General features: G+C 36.7%; 1 protein-coding gene across 1 annotated transcript; it reads right to left on the reverse strand.

Annotated features, from left to right (window-relative positions):
- Positions 1 to 309: 309 nt before the first annotated feature.
- LOC136209110 (protein virilizer homolog) lies at positions 310 to 18,944 on the reverse strand. The gene is made up of 28 exons (XM_066000490.1): positions 18,720 to 18,944; positions 18,411 to 18,499; positions 17,663 to 17,786; positions 16,660 to 17,307; positions 16,098 to 16,466; positions 15,906 to 16,010; positions 15,636 to 15,818; positions 14,946 to 15,087; positions 14,686 to 14,864; positions 14,489 to 14,574; positions 14,357 to 14,405; positions 13,747 to 13,807; positions 13,179 to 13,657; positions 13,003 to 13,102; positions 9,780 to 9,913; positions 9,354 to 9,421; positions 9,053 to 9,269; positions 8,245 to 8,460; positions 7,938 to 8,093; positions 7,804 to 7,857; positions 7,505 to 7,719; positions 7,341 to 7,404; positions 5,959 to 6,275; positions 4,831 to 5,008; positions 3,373 to 4,740; positions 2,531 to 3,286; positions 2,369 to 2,440; positions 310 to 1,072 (listed from the first exon to the last, which is right to left on the reverse strand). The coding sequence occupies exons 1-28, from the start codon at positions 18,792 to 18,794 to the stop codon at positions 1,052 to 1,054; spliced, it is 6,525 nt and encodes a 2,174-aa protein (XP_065856562.1). The 5' UTR covers positions 18,795 to 18,944; the 3' UTR covers positions 310 to 1,051.
- Between the last annotated feature and the right edge of the window lie 867 nt (positions 18,945 to 19,811).

The raw sequence follows: 19,811 nt of genomic DNA on the forward strand, positions 1-19,811 counted from the left end.
GGGAGAAGAGTGGGGGAGAGTGTATATATTTGTAATGGGAGAAGAGCGGGGGAAAGTATCTAGACAACCAGGAGGAGTAATGGAAACTAGTCACTCCCCCTATAGTATTTCTTACACCAAGTCGAGGCCCAACATCAGTGGACGTTACAATATTTCATTCACCACTTCCTCTGGTTGCCTAGGCGCTCTCCCCCGCTCTTCCCCCATTACATGTATACACTCCCCATTATAAGCTTGAGATTATGACGACTTTCTTCCATTACTCTCCCCCTCATACTATGGCAGGCAATAATAATAATTCATAGCAAAAAAAAAAAACAATTAACACCACTAAAGCTTTGCAGTTTTGTTATATTACAGTTTCAACATCAAAGACGCACACTTCGGTTGAAATCCCGAAAAGATGACTGCTCCAGCTCACTCAAGAATGGGACAGAAGTGGTTCACCGGCAAACTTATTCTGAAAGCTAGTCCAGTGAATAAAACGGCTGCAGCTCACTCAAGAACGGGACAGAAGTGGTCCGCCGAATAAAATGGCTGCACACTCCAGCTCACTCAAGAATGGGACAGAAGTGGTCTGCCGGCAAGCACATTCTGGTCTCAGACACAGTATATTGGAATCCTGAAGCACAGCCATGCATGCCACGGCACATTCGCCTGCAGAGCTATGGCAGGCAATAATATTACGTACAGCAAAAAAAACTAACACTATTAAAACTTCGCGATTTTGTTATATTACAGTTCCGAAATTATAGTACAACTCAATAAATTGAATATAATCCAGATAGCATAACACTGCTGTTGCTGATGTTGTAATAAACATATCAAATTGTCCGGCTCCGAATCAGAAGTAACCGAAAGGCAGACGAGCCAAGGACATATACATTATAGCGTACAACAACATTAATGCAAAAAAAGTCGCAGAGCCAGAGAGTTGAGCGGGTATTCTAGTGGTTCAAAAACAATGGAGCCACGACTTCGTGTTTGTTGGCTTGGACTGTATAATGTAGTCTGAAGAGAGCTTTTCGGAACCTTATCCGATAAATTATTGCTATTGCTGGCCCAATTTTTCCTGTCAACCACAAAAAATTGAAAATAAATTCTATTCTTTCTAACAATCAACATATGAATTCAGGTTACCCCAAACAGATTTTTACGTATAAGAATACTACATCCAACTGAATCATTTAAATATCTTAACCAACTGTTCATAAAATCGGACATGAAAAAAAGGATGTATTAGTTCGGAAAAACAGTTATTATATTTTCTCTCTTAGTAGGTGATCAACATCTCTTATGCACAGTGTTCAAACACAAGGCCGTCTAGGCATTCAAAATCGAGAATCTGTTCCGATTTTTCCCTCCTAGGCCCCCCAGGCTTTTTTTGGTCCACTAGCCCTTTTTTGGACGCTTAGGTAGCGTTTAGGCCATCTAGGGTCCGTCTAGACACCACCTAGGCAGCAGTCAAAACAAAAAAAGCTTTTTTTTCTTTATTATAATTCAATTTGTCATATGATGGTAAATTGTACAGACCCTAGGCAGCAGTCAAAACAAAAAACGTTTTTTTCTTTCTTTATTGTAACTCAATTTGTCGTATGATTTTGGGTAAGTTGTGTTTATTATTTTCATATATTTTTGTTTAATTGTGTTCACACTAAGGACATTGTTTCACATTTTCCAGTGAATTATATTATCATGTGATTGTATAATATATATTTTCATTGCATTTATATAATAATTTATTTATTAACAAATATAAAAATAAAAATCCAACTAATTGCCCTATAAACTAGAACGTTTTTTACAACCTTGCTTATGCATAATGAAATTAATTAAGGTTAACACCGGTTTCTTTTTTTGTGCAAAGCTTTTCATTCTGCTCTCCCTGTCACCACTATCTTTCGAATTTATATTCCACAATGTTTCAAGAGTGCATTAAACAAAAATTCTCAAATTCAAGAATGTAATTTTTTATGACATCCTCAATGCCCGTGATATATTAGCTTGTCATGACATACTGTTGAACTAAACCCTAGCGAAAGGACCAAGATGCAGCAAAAGCAAGAGAGATGAGATCAAAACCAAGATCACGCTGATCCAAACCCAACCCGTAACTAAATTTTCCTCCTAGAAATGCTATATATATATATAGTGTGTGTGTGTGTGCGCGGGCGTTTCGTTTGCGTAGCCTAAAGGAAAAGAAGTAAAAGATTAGCCAAAACAAGGTTTCAGCCAACTGTGACAACTTTCTTTCATAATCAACGAGCCGTAACCTCAAGGACAAGAAAATTATGAAAGAAAGATCTAAGCATTTGAAAAGACAAAATCATGTTAATTAAGAAGAGTTCCTAAAATAATGGATATTAACCTGAAGCATTTGCATTAATTTTGGATTCTGCTCCAAAAGCCGACAGAGTTCCTCCTTGTTACTCAACAAGGCCTGCCATCAAATGAGTGAACCAATGATTAGGCAAACTACAGCATTACCTGCTAAGTTAGTAGAATAAAGTTCCTTGAGAAAAACATATACCGTAATAGCTTTAGGATCCTGGAAGTATTCGTTTAATGACATTCCTAATTCTGGTTGATGTTGATTGTGAGCTTGAACATGCTCAACTTGCTGCTGCTGCTGCTGCCTTGAATGAGAAGCCTCCTGCTGCTGAGACGGATAGTGGCCATGCATAGGAGGTTGTTGCAGAACTTGCAATTGATGCATTTGGACATGGTTTTGCAAAGATACCCCTTGATCAAGCTGATGAAGAGGTTGAACAGGTGGCCAGAGATGCTGAGGTGGCTGTGCAGGACGTTGAAGCGGAGGCTGCAGGGGCTGTAAATGATGAATTGCCTGCATGGATGACTGAGGAATTGCCATGTTTTGCAAGATTGCCGGGTTTTCTCCTTGCTGTTGAGTTGGAGTGTTTACATATGATGATGTAGCTGGCCTATTAAAACCCAAGGGTGGCATTAAAGGAGGAGGCATATAAGAAGATAATCCACCACCTGCTGAAAGATTTCCAAATCGAGCATCAAGAATTTGTGAAATGGAGCTCTGGGAAAATTCAGAAGTTCCAACATTGTATGCTGATGATTGGGAAGTAGAAGCCTTTAAAGATTGTAAATTATTATATGGACTAGATGAGAAAGGAGGTGGTGTAGGAGGAAGGGGCGGCTGAGGTCCAGCGGATCCACTGGGAGATGAGGTTGAACCCCGTGAATACTTGGAATCAGCCATGGGATGGGATGATGCAGGATTGTTACCAAATGTGGACATATAATCTGACTGAACCTGCAAATGAGGAAAAAAGAATTCATTATCAAGGTACAGAAGCTGTAGTCCGTAATTTTTTTGAATGAAAGATCATGTCCGCTTACTTGGAACCCTGTAGGAAGTGGTGGATGCATATCTGTCAAAGAGTTAATAAAGGAGGATGACTGACCAGGCCCTGGGTCAGGGTTCTGAGACATTAAAGATGAAATGGTCGATGGAGGTGGCATTGGAGGCAAAGGTGGTTGATTCAGAGGAACTTTCTGATCATAATGTCCCCGAGATCCCGAAGCATGCTGTTGACTATTCTTAGGATACATATTGTGTGGATTCATCCTAGAATCCATAGGTAATTGTGCCTTATTATAGAAGGAAGATGCAAAACCTGATGTACTAGCAGCCCCGACAGAATCAAACCCAACAGAGGTCTTAACTGGAATGTTATTATTCAATTCATCAGAATGCTCGAAGAACTTTTTATCTGAAGAAACACTTGGTTCTCGAGTCAATGGCATTTCAGGTCGCGACACAGACATTCTTGAAGAGTACTCACTTTGGGTGTTTTCATCAGCATTGGATGCTAATGGTGTACCCATACGAGGAAATTGACCACTTTCATTAACTTCACTCTCTGTCTCTTCAACAATGGAGTGGGGAGAACTTTGCTCAACTATGACAGGTGCAGGCTGCTGTAGATTATCATCAGGCTGAGGAAAAGGCAATTTATCATCTGATTCAGACTCCTCACCATCAAAAACAATATCTATTCCCTGAAGCTCGTCATCAAGATCAGTTTTCAACTGCTTAGACTTATCAACTATTTCCTTATCTGCATCACTGATGGGAGCTGCATTCTTCAGTTGTGTTGATGGCTCTGCAACTACAGCTGCAGTAGGATTCTGGCGTTCCCTTTGTCTGGCCATAAATTCATCCACATGAATTGAAGGAGGTCTTCCGCCAGTAGATCCTAACCGCGGGATTGATATAACATTGGAATTGGTGCTACCATCAACATTTCTTTCTCTCGCAACATAGTCATCCACATGCATTGATGGTGGCCTGCTGGTATTTGGCTTTCGCTGCCTGAAAGTGTCCCTCCGGGTTGGACCAGATGAGGCAGTAGAGGGACCCAGTGTCCGGGAAAATGTACTTTGGCTGGTAATGTCAGCCGCTGAATTTTCTCCTTTTGCACGCTTAGCAGCACCATCCAAGGATGATAATTTCCGTTTCCCAGGAATGGATTTATCAGGTAATGTTTCCGGACATTCCCATAGAAACTTCTCTCCGAAGTCTCCAAGATTAAGAAAATCATCAAGCTTTCCAGCACTGGTATCAGACATCTGATCTATTTTCATAGAAACCGTAACATTCTTTGGCCCTGAAGAAACCTCTTTAATGCACATAAGCTGATCCAATGTAGCCGAACTAGTAGGCTTTTCAAATAACAACACCAATGAGCCTACAGACTCTGCAGCCTGTACATATATGATAAAGCCACCAAGTTCACATAAACCATAAATGGAAAACAATAATGCTTCAAAATATAAAAGTTCTCTTCAACTTACCTGATACAAAGCCGCTGTCATTTCTGGAATCTCTAAACAGTCATCATTCAATGTCTTTGAATTCAATAGTTCAATCATTTCCTCTACTAAAGTGATAATTTGTGAGCCATCTGTGCCATCCGCATTATCATGCAGTCCGAACAGATATTTTATAGCAGCAACTGCTTTCAAATTCAAACTGCCAAAAAAAGAGACAAGAAAAAACAAGAGCGAGTTTAATAATGACAAAACAATCAAATGGGAATTCACGTTATTAATGAAGCTTATCGATGAAGTTTCTCATACAGAAAAAGTGAAGAAATTCAATGTCTTGAAAATAAACAAGATTTTCATATTTAGTTTGGAGACAGATTCAAATATAATAAAGAGCAACGAAGATGCCACACATTCTTATCTTGTATCATAAGAAACAATCTATGCACTGCATGATTGAATAAAAATTATCCGAAACAAAATTAGCATAATTCTCTTCACGTCAAGAAACAGAATCAAGTAGCAACACTTGGTGACGAAAATGAAGAACTCAATAGCCTTATTGCCCCCATTCAATAGCCTTTATATGGAACTATGAAAAAGATGGGTATATCAGAACTTCTATATTCCACATTATTAACCAGTATTTTACCAGTAAATGAAGTGAGAATGAAATACAGCGTTACCATGAGAAGCGCAGATCTTTACGAATTCAGGATTTTGACTTTTACAAGATGGCTTAGGTTAATCACCTTAAACAAGGAGCAGGTCTTTAGGAATTCAGGGTTTTGATTTTTACAAGATGGCTTAGGTTAATCATCTCCAACAAATTCCTCGAATTATGACATGCAACCAAGAAAATTAAGAAAATACAAGGAAAACATATTTCTGAAACTATAACACGCTACCAGAAAAATCATAAGTAACACAAGAAACAGGTAAGTTTAACAATCGCAAATTCCAAAATAATTAAATATAAGTAAAAAGTCTCAAAGATTAAAGATCGCATACAAAAATGCGTTAAATGTATTGCAAAGATCTAAGTTTCCTGCTCACTGATATTTTCATTTCCTTCGCAGAAGTACTGCTCATTAATCCAGCATGACATTTTTTGTAAGCAATCAAATTATCAGGTTAAGTGGATAACTGACTCACCTTTTTCCATCCATGCAAAAGCACAATGAACCTGTGGACAACTCATTAACAGCCTCAACTGCAGCTGCCAAATCATCTTCTGTATCTATTGATTTCATCAACTTTTTCCAGCAATTCAGTAAAGGATGGTTTTTCCATTCAAAATCATCAAAGCTGTAGTTCTCATTTCTTTCATGCCCTCTTTCTGATGCAAGTTCCTGATTACTGGTGTTGGCTTGTTGTAATAAGGTCACCAAAGCATTTCGGCCTTCATTACAAGAACCTAACTCTTTAAAGCATGTAAGACAAGAGAGTAATTCTTTCCCATCTGGTAGGACCTGGAAGATAAGTTTTTCACACCAGCCATTAAACAAAGAACAAAGGGGTTCGATAATTTCATTCAGCACTTAAATTATAAAAAAAAAATCAAGTTCTTATTAATTTTACTATTATTCGATAACATCACTAATAAATTTCACTTAAACTACAAATTCACTTGATCTAATAAAAAAAAAATAAACTTCTAAACGGCAAACTAAAAACTACAAATGGAAGAACTTTAAATCTATGAATAAAAGATGTAGCAAAATATTTTCGTATTTTTAATAAATATTACTCCTGCCGTATGTCTTTCTAGAGAAATATTTTTGTTTCATAATACATGATGTTTTGATTCAATCCATGCACATTAATTATTTTTACCAAGTATACCCCTATTTAATTTGCCTTTTTATTTTGGGAATTGATAAAAATTTATTAGTGGATGCAATTAATACAAGGGTAACAAAAACTTTTAGTTAAAATTAACCTTAAACAGACATCTATTGTGAAACAAAGGGAGTAACTTTTAAAAATCTTCATATTCGTAGATTCAACACTTTCTTTTCAGTAATTACCAAAAGAACTCTATAAATTAAAATTTTCAAAATTTATGATATAAGGCATTTAGTTTTCAGTTTTACCAAATACCACCTAAGTTCATTTTCATAATAACTGAAACACAGACAAAATATAATAGAAGTCAGGAAGTTTCCTGCAAAGAACAAAAATTCAAAGTTCGAACTGAAACAAAATAAGATAATAAATCCAGTTAATCAACTTCTTTTTCTTGACAAACTGAGTTTTTCTAAAGAATCTGAGTGTTGGAAACCAATGGCCCGCCACCTACAACTATCTGCAGGTTTAACAATTGAGCAAAAAGCCCAAATGGTAACCATGTTGAGGGAGAGGGTAGGACAATTTCTAACTCTGCAATCAAATTTCCATGTCCCTAGAACTTCTATTTAAATGATAAGCGCTATGACAAGAAAACCCATATTTAAAAAGAAATTTCAATGACCAAGAAATAAGTGAAAACAGTTCACACAATACGATTTTACCATTGAGAATTGTAAAAGAAATACCTGACAGAACCTAAGGAGATATGGCAAAATCAATGAAATATCTGCGTTGCTCAAACTTCCAGAACTGGTGCAAATAAATCATTAATAAGTGATAGTCAACAAACTGCAGAATCCATCATAGAGATGGAGACGATAACAGAAAATAACTTGTAGTATACACTCACAGATCATGTCTCCCAGGGTATACTAGGGATGTCTCAGAACCCAACAGAAGTAACAAACACTTGAAAACAGGAAGGCACCAGCTAATCAAAGTAGGCCCATAATTAGCTAAATTTTTACCATCTAGGATCTGTTTCCCATCAGAATTGATGACACCAAAACATTTCTCTAGCACTTTCAATAAAACCTGAAGCAAGCCCTCTTCTAACAACAGCATCTAGTAAAAGAAAATCAATGTCAGTACACTCATTGCGGGAGCAGATGACAAGAAACAAATTAGTGGGCAAAATTAGTAGCAAACCTTCGCACATGGATGTTCCAATAGGCTAGCAATAAAGTCTAGATACCTGTAAACCTTTAAAAGAAACAAAAACAAAAAGATCATTAAATATAAATGACTGGATAAGGAATGGCAAGTGGCAGAACTTTTTTTACCTTGTAAGCATCTATTTCTGATGGAGAAGATAAGTCCAAAATATGATTGTGTATGGAGGATAATATGGGCCGCAGCAGTTTAGAGGCATTTTCAACTCTTTGGCAAGCAATGCGGACTATAAAAACACGAAGCATGTCTCTGATGACTACCAATCCCTGTTAATCATTAAATATTAAACAACAGAGGCAGAGGATAATGGAAAGAACAGTAGTGCATGCAAACACTTCTGTTCAATAAAAAGATATATAATTACACACCAGAAATAAACGGAAACCAACCCACTCCATAAATTTAGGAATCACATACAGATATAGCATAATGCTGGATAATTTGGGCAATTTTATCAAGCTGTGGTGTCAGTTGGCTAAGCAGTTTCTCCAGGTGCAATGACTCCAAATACCAATTAACCTGTTTCTCCTTTAGTGGCCCCAATATTGTACCAACAGCCAATGTTCTTAGAGCACTCAACAAGGGCATTCCATTCTTCCAAAGCCAGATACCTTCTTCAGGGAATAGATCAATCTTGCAAACAAAAACAGAAAGAAAGAAAGAAAGGTCAAATATCATAGTTCAGCAACCCAAATTATATTTCAACTGGTTTAAACATATGTTGCATGAAAACTTTGAGTTTGAAGAGTTTCGTCATTTCAACAACTGAAATTCTTAGAAACTTGTACTTCACGTTTCAGGTTTTGTTTCTGTAATTTAAGAAAATTGGAATATCATCTCTTATAAAAGCATTTCTTGAAGCAAATTAGTGCATTAACCAATCCCTTAATCCCTAACTTTTCATAAATCATTTTTTTCAAGCTTTAAAATGAAAAGTACACCTTCTTTCTCAAATAAGTAATTTTTAATTTAATAAATATACCTTACCATTTTATTGTTAATACGTTCCCCAACCTTTCCTTTTCCTATATTTTTTATAAACATCATTCTTGTATCCATTTCAATTCCCATGCAACATAGGTTCAATCAACAAATATCGCATGCAATCAATTAAACAACATCAAGTTATAAAAAAGTATAATACTTTATATGACAATAATTGGAAAAACAATACATATCCTAGGTTGCTCAAAAGAACACATGCACCAATAGTTGGGTTACATACCAGAAGACAAAGCAAACTGCAAGTTTCCTTGGGCCCCAGAGCCATTAGAGAAGTAACTTGAACACTTGAAAGAAGAGAATGGAAAAGGCCAGGAGTCCAACCATATACAGGCCAAAATGTAAGTGCAGACACAACAAGATGACAAACAGCTCCAAAACCAAGCGCAGAATCGGGATAAGAAGAAGAGAGGTCCGCTGCACATGCAGCTAGCTTTGGGCTGCAACAACCATAATTCACTGAACCATATGCAGAGAACAATAACAATACAAAAAAGGTGAAAAATGAGACGATTTCGGATTACCTTACTTCTCTATGAAGTCGTAAAAGGGCATTCATGAGTTTTGTGTTTCTATGCTGCTCGTTTGCTTCCTACAAACAAGATGAAGCAATATTAAGTCTTGTATATAATCAAGAGGAAGTAAAGTATACAAAATAACAGCAAATATGTTCTGGAGCCACTTATATGATTACAATATTTCTTTCATTGCATTTTAAGGTTGGTAATAAAGCAAGAGAAAATGTTGGACGACCTAAGCACATGTATGGATAGTATACAAGAGAAACACTCTTCCATTAATTAATCTAATATGGTAGGCCTCCTCTTCCATTCCACTAGCTCTACCAAACCAACCCATGTCAAATTAAACCCAACTGCTTCAACACCCGTAGGATAATAACTGATTGTTGGAGAAAATATCTCATCAACACAATGATAAATTCTAGTCACCTGTAATTTCTGCAAAAGGATGGTCAGCAACACCAGCGAAGGAACTAATAGGTCAACTAAGCTCTGCTCACGGTTACGTTCCAACAGCAAATCGGAAGTAGAATTGCATTCTGCACCCTCATCAACAAGGTAATCTGCTCAAGAAATTCAAAGAAAATGTTTTACATATAATATAATGAATACTTATCAAATACAGCAGAAAATTGTTGATTAGGATCTTATAACTCAAAACTAAATATCTACACTGTAGCACAACGAAATCTTTATATAGCCATTTATAAATATTAGGGCAAAGTACAAAAACAAACCTTGTGGTATTAAGTATTTTCTAAGACATCCCTGTGGTTTAAAGTTCGCAAACACAAGTTTGTGGTTTCTTCCATTTACAGAGACATGCTTTTCACTAAAACCATCAGAACTAAATATCTAGACTGTAGCACAACAAAATCTTTATATAGCCATTTATAAATATTAGGGCAAAGTACAAAAACAAACCTTGTGGTATTACATAATTGCTAAGACGTCCTTGTGGTTTAAAAGTTTGCAAACACAGGTTGGCAATTTCTTCCATTTACAAAGGACATGATTTTCAGTAAAGCCATCCAAATTTGCATACGTGGCAAATAATGGAAACAAAAATTCCAATGGTCTTTCAATCCCATTGTATCCTTCCTAACATATAAAAACATTTTAGAGCAGGAAAAAGTAATAAAAATGACTCAAATTCATCTTGTTTACTAGTGGTTATAGTGAAAAAGTCTATCTTTGCAAGTTCAGGAACCCACAGGCTGTGTTAGCAAGCTTTTAAACCTCAGGAAAGTCTTTGCAAATGCACGAGACCACAAGGTTTATTTTTGTTCTTATCCCTAAATATTACATTATGAAAATCATACCATGCAGCAAGCTATTTCCACAAGCATAACTGGAAATACATATTCTGCAAAGATATTGGTAATTGTCATAAATGCATATAACTGTATAGGATCAGATCTCTTAGTTATACACTTAATCATTAGGCATCAGAATAAATGTGATGATTTACTCTGTGTGCATATGGATGCACCTATTCCTAACATAATACATACAGTACGGTACTCTTTCATTCTCTCTGTCTAAAATTAATGGAGCCTAGGGGGCGGGGATTCCCCAAAAACTGTGGGGATCCAAACCAATAGGGGCGAGGAATCACCGAATTTTTTAGAGGCGGGGATGGAGGCGGGGAAATTTTACCCCTGAAAGCTAAATTCGGGTGGGGTGGGGGTTCGGGGGATCCCCGCCCCGCCCCGCCCCCGAAAAAACCCAGTGGGATCCCCGAAATTCAATTAATTAAAAATAAAAAAACTTTACCTTAATTAAAAATAAGACAGCTTCCCTTACTTAAAAGTTCAATACAGAGAACATTACTTACCTTAATTAAAATTTCAATTAACTCAACAATACAGTCTGGCCACTGGTTTATAAACCAGTATTCCTAAACCACCAGTAACACTGGTTCGTATAAACCATATCAGTAATTTATTACTGATAATTGATTAAATTACTCACTAATTAATTCTTTTAAAAAGAATTTGGGGGATGGGGATTTCCCGCCACCCGTGGGTACATGAGCGAGTGTGGGGGCAAAAAAATCCTCGAACCGCTTTTCGAGGATTCCCCAAAACTGCCCCCGAAAATATTGGGGGTGGAATGGGGAATGCATCCCCGCCCCGTTGGCCCACCCCTAATGAAGCTACTGTCAGTTCGAGGATTCCCCAAAACTGCCCCCGAAAATATTGGGGGTGGAATGGGGAATGCATCCCCAAAACTGCCCCCGAAAATATTGGGGGTGGAATGGGGAATGCATCCCCGCCCCGTTGGCCCACCCCTAATGAAGCTACTGTCAGTTCGAGGATTCCCCAAAACTGCCCCCGAAAATATTGGGGGTGGAATGGGGAATGCATCCCCGCCCCCATTGGCCCACCCCTAATGAAGCCACTGACAGTAAATGTTCCAAAAATTTGAACATAGGTCAAAGGTCCAATGTAGGACTTGAAGTTTGGTGCTACGGTTGGTTGAAGACTCCTAAAATTTTTGGGAATAATGTAGGACCTATAATTTTATATTTAGTGCAATTGAGGCCTCCTACAATATTTGGAATATAGGACTTATAATCTAAAATGTGCTCATGGAGGACCTATCACTAACTCTGATTGAGATTTTTTTGTCAAGTGCATATTATGCGGCATTTGAGTCTCAAAAAACTGTTGACATGGCAATTTTTTCTACTTTTTAAAATGATGCATGCCAGTACGATTATGACATGTCAACAGTTCAATATTTTAAATTAGTTGCCACATCATCAACTTTTTCAAATGCCAAAATTAGCAGGGCCTTAATTGCACTAAATTTGAAAATATAGATCCTACATTGTTCTAAAAAACTTTAGTAGTCGTCAATCAACCGAAGCACCTAAATTGGACCTTTGGCCTATATGAAAACCACAAAGTCTCAGTTAAGAAGCATATATACAAGCAGAAGTCCAGAAAATATAATTCCATAAAACCAACAATGCTGAAAAGAGGAAAATCAAGGCTTATCTACAGATATCTCTGGTAGTTTTATGTAAATTAGTTAGAAGCGCAGTTTATAAATCTTATTGCAGAAAGACTTGAAGCCTCTAGGTCTATGGTTTACCTAATTCAAGAATGGATTTCCTAGCAAGCACTTAAACATACTCCCTCTGTTTCTTAAAGAATGTCAGGTAAGGAAAAAAAAAATATTCCATCTAGAAATAGTTGTCATTTTATAAAATCATGAGACCATTTAATAATTTTTTCCAGATATATCCTTGCATTTAATGTTGCTTACAATAAAATCAATAAAATGTTTGTTATTTTCAAATATGTGTAGAGATATGTTAGTAAAATAACAGAATAATTAAGACATTCTAATTACTTTCTTAATGGATGTGCCAAATTCTTACACGACATCCTTTGAAAACAGAGGGAGTAATTTTCAAGCATCATTAGAATCTAGAATTAGGAATGAGAAGAACAGCTTATGCAAACTAATTATTGGTATTTTTAATCATAAAACATAGTTCCAATTTCCAAACATCTTTCTTGTTATGATCTAACTATTTCAACAAAAATGTGCAGTAATCTTTTCTGAAATTTTTAAGCAACATTTATCACATATATACAGAAGAAAAAATGACAGAGAACAAGCAATTTTTATAACTAACCATAATTATTAGAAGATCTCTCAAGCATGAAACTACAGTTGACCAAAATTGCATATATTACTGTTATGGCACCTTCATCGTACAGAGCAGCAGCAACAGTCTATACCAGGAGAATTATAATTAGTCCAAATCAGATTTAGAGTTGCAAGGTAGAAAGAGTTGGAGAAATAACATACCGAGTTCTCAGAAACGAAGGCCAATATTCGAATAGCTGTTGTCAACTGCGCTATGGATGAATCGCGAAGGACAACACCATCAAAAGTCTTCTCAGAGACAATTTTTCCAAGATTATCCATAACATTTATATCACCACTTCCAGAAGCATCTCCAATTACATTCTCAACATCTGTCAAATCAGACACTAGAATGTTGGTTGAGGTCAAATGGGCATCTCCTCCGGATGCTAACACGGCAGAATACCGTAGAAGACCGATAGCACCATTTTTATGATAAACTACACCAGTATCTATCCACTCCAAGAGCCGGGTTGGAGCATCTTTCCTATTGGATCCAGGGGAAGAAGAATGTAATGCCTTATGAAGATCCATAGCATGTCCAATCCAGGAACCCAATGAGGATGCAGTTGAATCATTGACAATGATTTCAAAAATCTCAGAAGCAGAGTGAAAAATTGCAAGATTTATAGGCGAAGCTCCTGCAAATTCAGTATTGCATCAAATTCCTGAAATATCAGATAAGCTAACAAGAAAATTTTGAATTCTAAACTTAAACGAGAAAATCTACCATTGGAAACAGGCTCTGATTCCTTAACAAGATGTAAGGCTTCAATCAAGATTGAAACAGCCTATCCAAGCCAAAAAAAAGGAAAAGAATTGTCAACTAAAGCATGTAACTGCTAATAATGATGCAAAACACCAGAAAATTTGAAAAGAAACATGGATAGATGACCAACAAGGATTGCATTGAAGCAGATCTGATAATCATAATATGATACCCACAGCTTGCATGCTTCAAATGCACCTTATGTTAAGGTAAACTTTTACATGCTATACCTTTAGAATGATCAAATTGCTCACTGCAACCTAGGAAACATGAGAAGAAGGTTGTCCATCTAAATTCTAGTATTCAAATTATAATCATTTTTCCATATAGTGTCCACGCAAGAAATATGGAATTGAAACCAAGTTTCAGCTTCCATAAACACTAATATATCCATAAACACTAATATATCCATCAAACTTCAGTCACATCTGGATTGGCAAAACCAATTAGCATTTTCTAGAAAGCAAAGACAAATGACGTTCATGCATATTTTCAAATCAGTTTTATACTGAATGTTGATGTGTCTGGTTTTAACCAATTTACTTGCTATGTTATGGTCACATATAAATACCTCGGGAAAATATCCAAGAACCAACAGTGCCTGGCGTCCACAATCTGACCTGCAAATTAAGATCTAAGCATTGTTCAAAACCAACCAGGATACTGTTCAGTCAAAAGCAAAACACAAGTCAAATAACTCCACCTAGAAAGACCACACAGCTCCCACAACACCCATAAAAACTCTTCAGAGTGTGGAGTTGATGCAACTAAACGATCAATTGCATTGACCTACAACAAAGCATGATGACAACAACCCTTAGCTATGACATTGTGATAACAATCAAAATTTCAACAAAATTAAGGAACATTAATTATTCTTGATCCAGGAAAGGAACCAACCACCCGCAAATGCATCTCAACAATAATCCCAACTTCTCGCGGACTGCACACAAAACCCTTTGACATTAAAACGGATGCATAGCGAAGAGGTACACAGTCTTCCTTACTCATATCACCTCCTCTCAGCGCATCAATTAATGTAGTAGAAAGTTCAGGATAATGTGATAAGAATATTAGACCTGAAAAAGATAAACAAGGAGCATCATCAAATTGATCATTTCATTAAATCAAATCCAAATAACCAATTTCTGATACAAAACCTGAACGTGACATAAGTAGTGAAAGAAGTATGGCTCCAATAGTTGAAGCAATGTCAATAAATATGTTCATCATATGTCCAGCTTTAGAACGTAATACGGGCGAAGACAAAAGTGCAGCTGACAAAGGAAGAAAGCCTCTCTCCTGCTCCCAAGAAAATAATTAAGATACCAGGAAAAAAGAAGACAGAAATAAAATAATTCAATCAAACCCCAACTACCAACCCACATATATCAGTATATGAACAAAAACTAGAAACCACAACAGGATGGGGAAAAAAAAAACAAAAATAATAACTACAGAGCAATTTTTTAATCTAACTGAAGTTCAGGTTTATCATCAAGTCTTACAGCTACTAAAATAGTTTATACATTATCAGCAATATACAAAAATCGGTGCCGAAAACATAGTTGTTAGCTCAGGTGCTTATAGCCATTCATAACTTCCAATATTTATATTACACATAAAATGGCACTGCAAAATGCAAAGAACTAAAGTTTTTCCCAACTTTTGAGATACAATAATGTAGAGCCACGCTTGAAAAGCATGTTACATGAAACTATTGGACTTGCAAACTGAAATAATCTGAAAAGGCTGATAGTTGTTGCAAGTAAAGATCAAAGCTACAAAGAAAAAACAAGTCAAAGAGACTACATTTCCTGAAAAATCTACGAATTGGAACAATGATATACCTTTAGGAGTCCAAGCAAATGCAGGTCCACATCCCATTTTGCAAAGCAACAGTTTGATGAACCAATCAAACCACTGGTTGCTTTATATGACAATAGTCCTTCTGTTTGACCAAGGACTAATGACCTGCTTGCACAGGCCACTGGAGAAGGGTCTTCAACCGGACCATGTGAATTTATCAATTTCTGCATCACCACTTGTCAACAAATATGGACTAAGGGTTGAATATTATCAAAAGGAAACAAACAAAAATAACTTAAATCACAACTGACCAAAAGCCTCTTTAGTTGCGATTTAGCAGTGTTAAGCATATCCGATGTAAGATTTGTAAATCTTCCAACAGCACAAAGGCTCCCCAATATCGAGAGAACAGCACACTGGAGAAGAATGGCAGTATAGATGTTACCAATAATATACTTTTGGGAATATCCAGAGAAACACTTGTATACAAATTGAAGGAGTACCTCATATCTCGAAGCAACTTCATAAAATCTTAAGCGATGGAGGACACGGGTAGCCAAACAAGCAAGATCATGGGGTGGCTTTTTCAACAACAATTTTAACAGTTGGCTATAGCCTTTGCTAATACCAGACGGAATATTTTCATCTTCACGGGGCCACCAACCTAGGATTCCTTCACAGCCAATTGGATGACGAGTAGCCTGCTCAATAACTCCGAGTAACAATAGCATAATGGAAGAAGAATCATGTGTGTCACAAGAGAAAATATCTGTAAGCTGATCCAGTCCCCCGACATTGACAAAATGAAAGCAACTTTCCCTACCAGAACACAACAGAAGAGCCAGGCCCAACCGCAGAGTGATATTCTCGCTCTGCAATTAAGACATGATATTAGAAACAAATGAGAGTGGGTAGAGAATTATAAAGACTGATCAAATATGTCACTTTGCACATTGTTTGCAAAGGAAGAAACTAGAATAAAGCAAATATATCTTTGACAATTTATTTGTATCTAAGAACTTATACAAACAACAAAAATCAGTTAAGCATAATGTAACCAATCACCTCTGAAAGCCGGTGTGTTTTAACATTTGTGGAGTTACTCTTAAAACTCACGTGCTGGATTAGCATGTCTACCAATTGTTTGGAAGTAGGCACATCAGCATGAGATTCAAAAGTGCACTCTGCCAACAATTCAGCTGCTTCATCTTCTGAACTATGTCGGAGCACTTCCAGAAGCTGTTTTCCAGCATCATTAATAACACAACGCATCTGCTCAAATTCTTTGGATCCATCCAATTTATGGTGTTTCTGATTGCTTCCAACACAGCATAAATCATGACTGACATAAGAACAGACTGCTGCCACTAGAGCACCTACAACCTTATAAACAGAATCCTCTAGATTTGGCAAACCTAACATCTTCAAAATTAGCTGCAAAAACTGTTTGACCTCAACCGATATATCTGAAGCGGCAACAGGTAAAGATAATACATTCAAAGAGGAAAGGGATTCCTCAACTTTCCTATTAGTAGAGCGTAATGCTAGAGGGAGATCCTCAAGACCACCCTCAGCTGAACTAACAATATTGGTGAGAGAGTTATCATCAAATTCTATATTGAACTGTCCGAGATCCTCGGCAGTGTTGCCATAAATTATCAGACTTAAACTGCGGTAGCTTCCCCTTACAACTAGATGGTTTGTCACAACAGCCTGCAATAATTATGGCAATTAGTTTTAACTCTAATCTTCCTCGATATAGATTAAGTTAAAAGCCCATAAGGCAAAGCGAAGAAAGGAGGTCATGAAATAATGATAAGCTATCTTGCACGGAAACTCTTCTTCATTAGCGTTTCCGAGTTTTGTTTTGGTTTCAGTTTCCATTAACGTTTCCTAGCTATGTTTGTTTTTTAAAACAAGGTTTCCCGGTGTCCATTTCCGTTTCCGTGCAACATAGATGATAAGGAAAGCATATTAAAGTATTGATCTGGCAATCGTACAATTAATTGATTTAAACACTAAAAGATGCAGCCAAGAAAAGGTGTAATCAGGGAAACTCTAGAATTACCTCAACTTCTAGGACATTTGATGAAGAATGAGAATAGAGAAATGGCTGGCAGAGACGCCTAAATCTTGTCTCTCCCTCGCACTGAACAAATACCTCCAAAGCAAATGAAGGAGGCAAGGTGGCCCTGTATGATGTAAGAGCACTTTAGAATAAAATAGCAGGCTTAAACCATGACATTAAAATCTTCTTTTGCTTATTCCTACAGATTGCTTGACAGCAATTTCAAATCCCATAACCAAAAAAATCAAAATTTACATAGAACCACCATAAATGATAATATTTCAATATAAGAAAATGTAATTAAAATCAAAATGCACAAAAAAATAGGATATCATGTCAATATTCTTAATAATAAATTCTAACATGCAATGAAACTTATATTCTAAAGTTAGTGTATTCAACTCAATAGTAAATCCTAAGTTGACTAATAGCTACTTCTATCAAAAGTTTCCAACTTCAAGATTATGCATCTTTCTCTCTCTATTTTTTTTCTATAATTGTTCAGTTTGTAAGTTTGTGTCCTTTCCTTTTGTTTGTTTTTGGACACTAGATGTGTCTAATCCAACAATGGAGATTGAACATGTGGGTCAATAATGTAAAACCCTAAAAAAAATAACCTGTGACATAGCCAAGCCACTAGCAACTATGGTAAATAGTGTGTTACTAAACCTAGCTAGATAATAGCTTTTTGTTCATAAAAAATCTGCATCTTGAAAATAAAACTGAGTCAATTATTCGCATCACATACCCAACAAGTGGCACTAATTGCGAGATTGAAGAAGCATTCTGTTCAAGGAACTCGCAGGCAAAAATTACAACTGGTTCAGCAAACAATACCTGAAAAGGAGATAACAATGCACATTCATTAAGATACGAATCAGAAGAATAAATGACAAAATCAAACAGCAATTCAGACTCCGTAATCATTCCAAGAACAAATACACAACATTGTTTTGCTCATATCCAGCTTTCTCACAAGTCCAATTCAAGAACATATTGCATAGTAAAGAATGAGAGGGAAAATGATATAAAAGGACGTGAAAGAGAAGACGGTTACCTCATCGACGTACTCATCGAGTTGAGGATGGACGAAGGTCTGGGAGAACAACACACAGGGCTCCGGCCGACCCATTCTTCGTGGTCGGGTTCCTCAAATCGAAGTCAGGCTAAGAGAGAGAGAAAGAGCGCGAGCATTTAGAGATTCTGTGAGTTTGAATTTACAAATGAATTTAGGGTTTAACGAGAGATTCAGTTTTTGCAGAGGGAAAAGCTGTGTTGGCGGTTGCGGGGGAAGAGAAAACAGAAGAAGATTTTGATGCTTTGGGTTTATTTAAGACTAATTTAATTAAAAAAGGGATAATTACTAATCTAACCCATTTAAGGATCCCAATTTACATATCAAACTCACCTTGCTTCCATTTTACCAAATTAGACATTTAAACCCATTTTGGATAAAACTACTCTTATTTTAGTTTGAAGGTTCATCTCGTACCTCCCGCTGCTTCCACTTCGACTTCCTCACCTGACCTTTCCCATTCAACTTCATTGTGGTTCATCTTCTTCAGTTTCAGTTCGTTTCAACTGCATTTTACGTTTTGAATTCATCATTATATATAATCCGGTCCATTCTTCTCTGCATTTTCATTTTTATTTTCATCTCCTACCTCGGCTCGGGCCCGTTTTCATCTACTGCGCGCGGAGGACGGACGAAACATAAGGTAAGCATGCATCATCTTCTTCCTTGTTGTTTCCGCCATTAATGAAGCTCGAATGCGCTCGAATGTGACGTTAATGGCTACCATGGAAATATGGTCGCATTTGTTACCTAAATGCGCTCAAATGCGATCATATTAACTGTATGTAAACCTGTCGCATTTGTTACCTAAATGCGCTCAAATGCGACAAGCAATTACGTTAAACCTGTCACATTTATTACCTAAATGCGCTCAAATGCGACAACCTATTACCTTAAACCTTGTCGCATTTGAGCGCATTCACAGACGAATGCGACAAGATTGTAAGTAAAACAAGGAATTATACATAGAATATGTCAGATTTGTTAGTGAATTTAATATGTGTATGTTTAAAATTGTTACAGCATGATCCCAGGGAAGCCAAAAAGTGCAAACATAGTTCCATTTTCAAATAT

This window comes from Euphorbia lathyris, chromosome 10 (genome assembly GCF_963576675.1).
Source record: "Euphorbia lathyris chromosome 10, ddEupLath1.1, whole genome shotgun sequence".
NCBI lineage: Eukaryota > Viridiplantae > Streptophyta > Magnoliopsida > Malpighiales > Euphorbiaceae > Euphorbia > Euphorbia lathyris.

What these genes read in the sequence shown, in the direction of transcription:
- LOC136209110 (XM_066000490.1), bottom strand. Translation starts at nt 18,794, where the DNA reads ATGGGTCGGCCGGAGCCCTGTGTGTTGTTCTCCCAGACCTTCGTCCAT. An exon ending in CGCAACTAAAGAGGCTTTTG is followed by an intron (nt 15,819 to 15,905) that starts GTCAGTTGTGAT and finishes GTGGTGATGCAG; the next exon opens with AAATTGATAAATTCACATGG. An exon ending in TCCAGCATTATGCTATATCT is followed by an intron (nt 8,094 to 8,244) that starts GTATGTGATTCC and finishes AATGATTAACAG; the next exon opens with GGATTGGTAGTCATCAGAGA.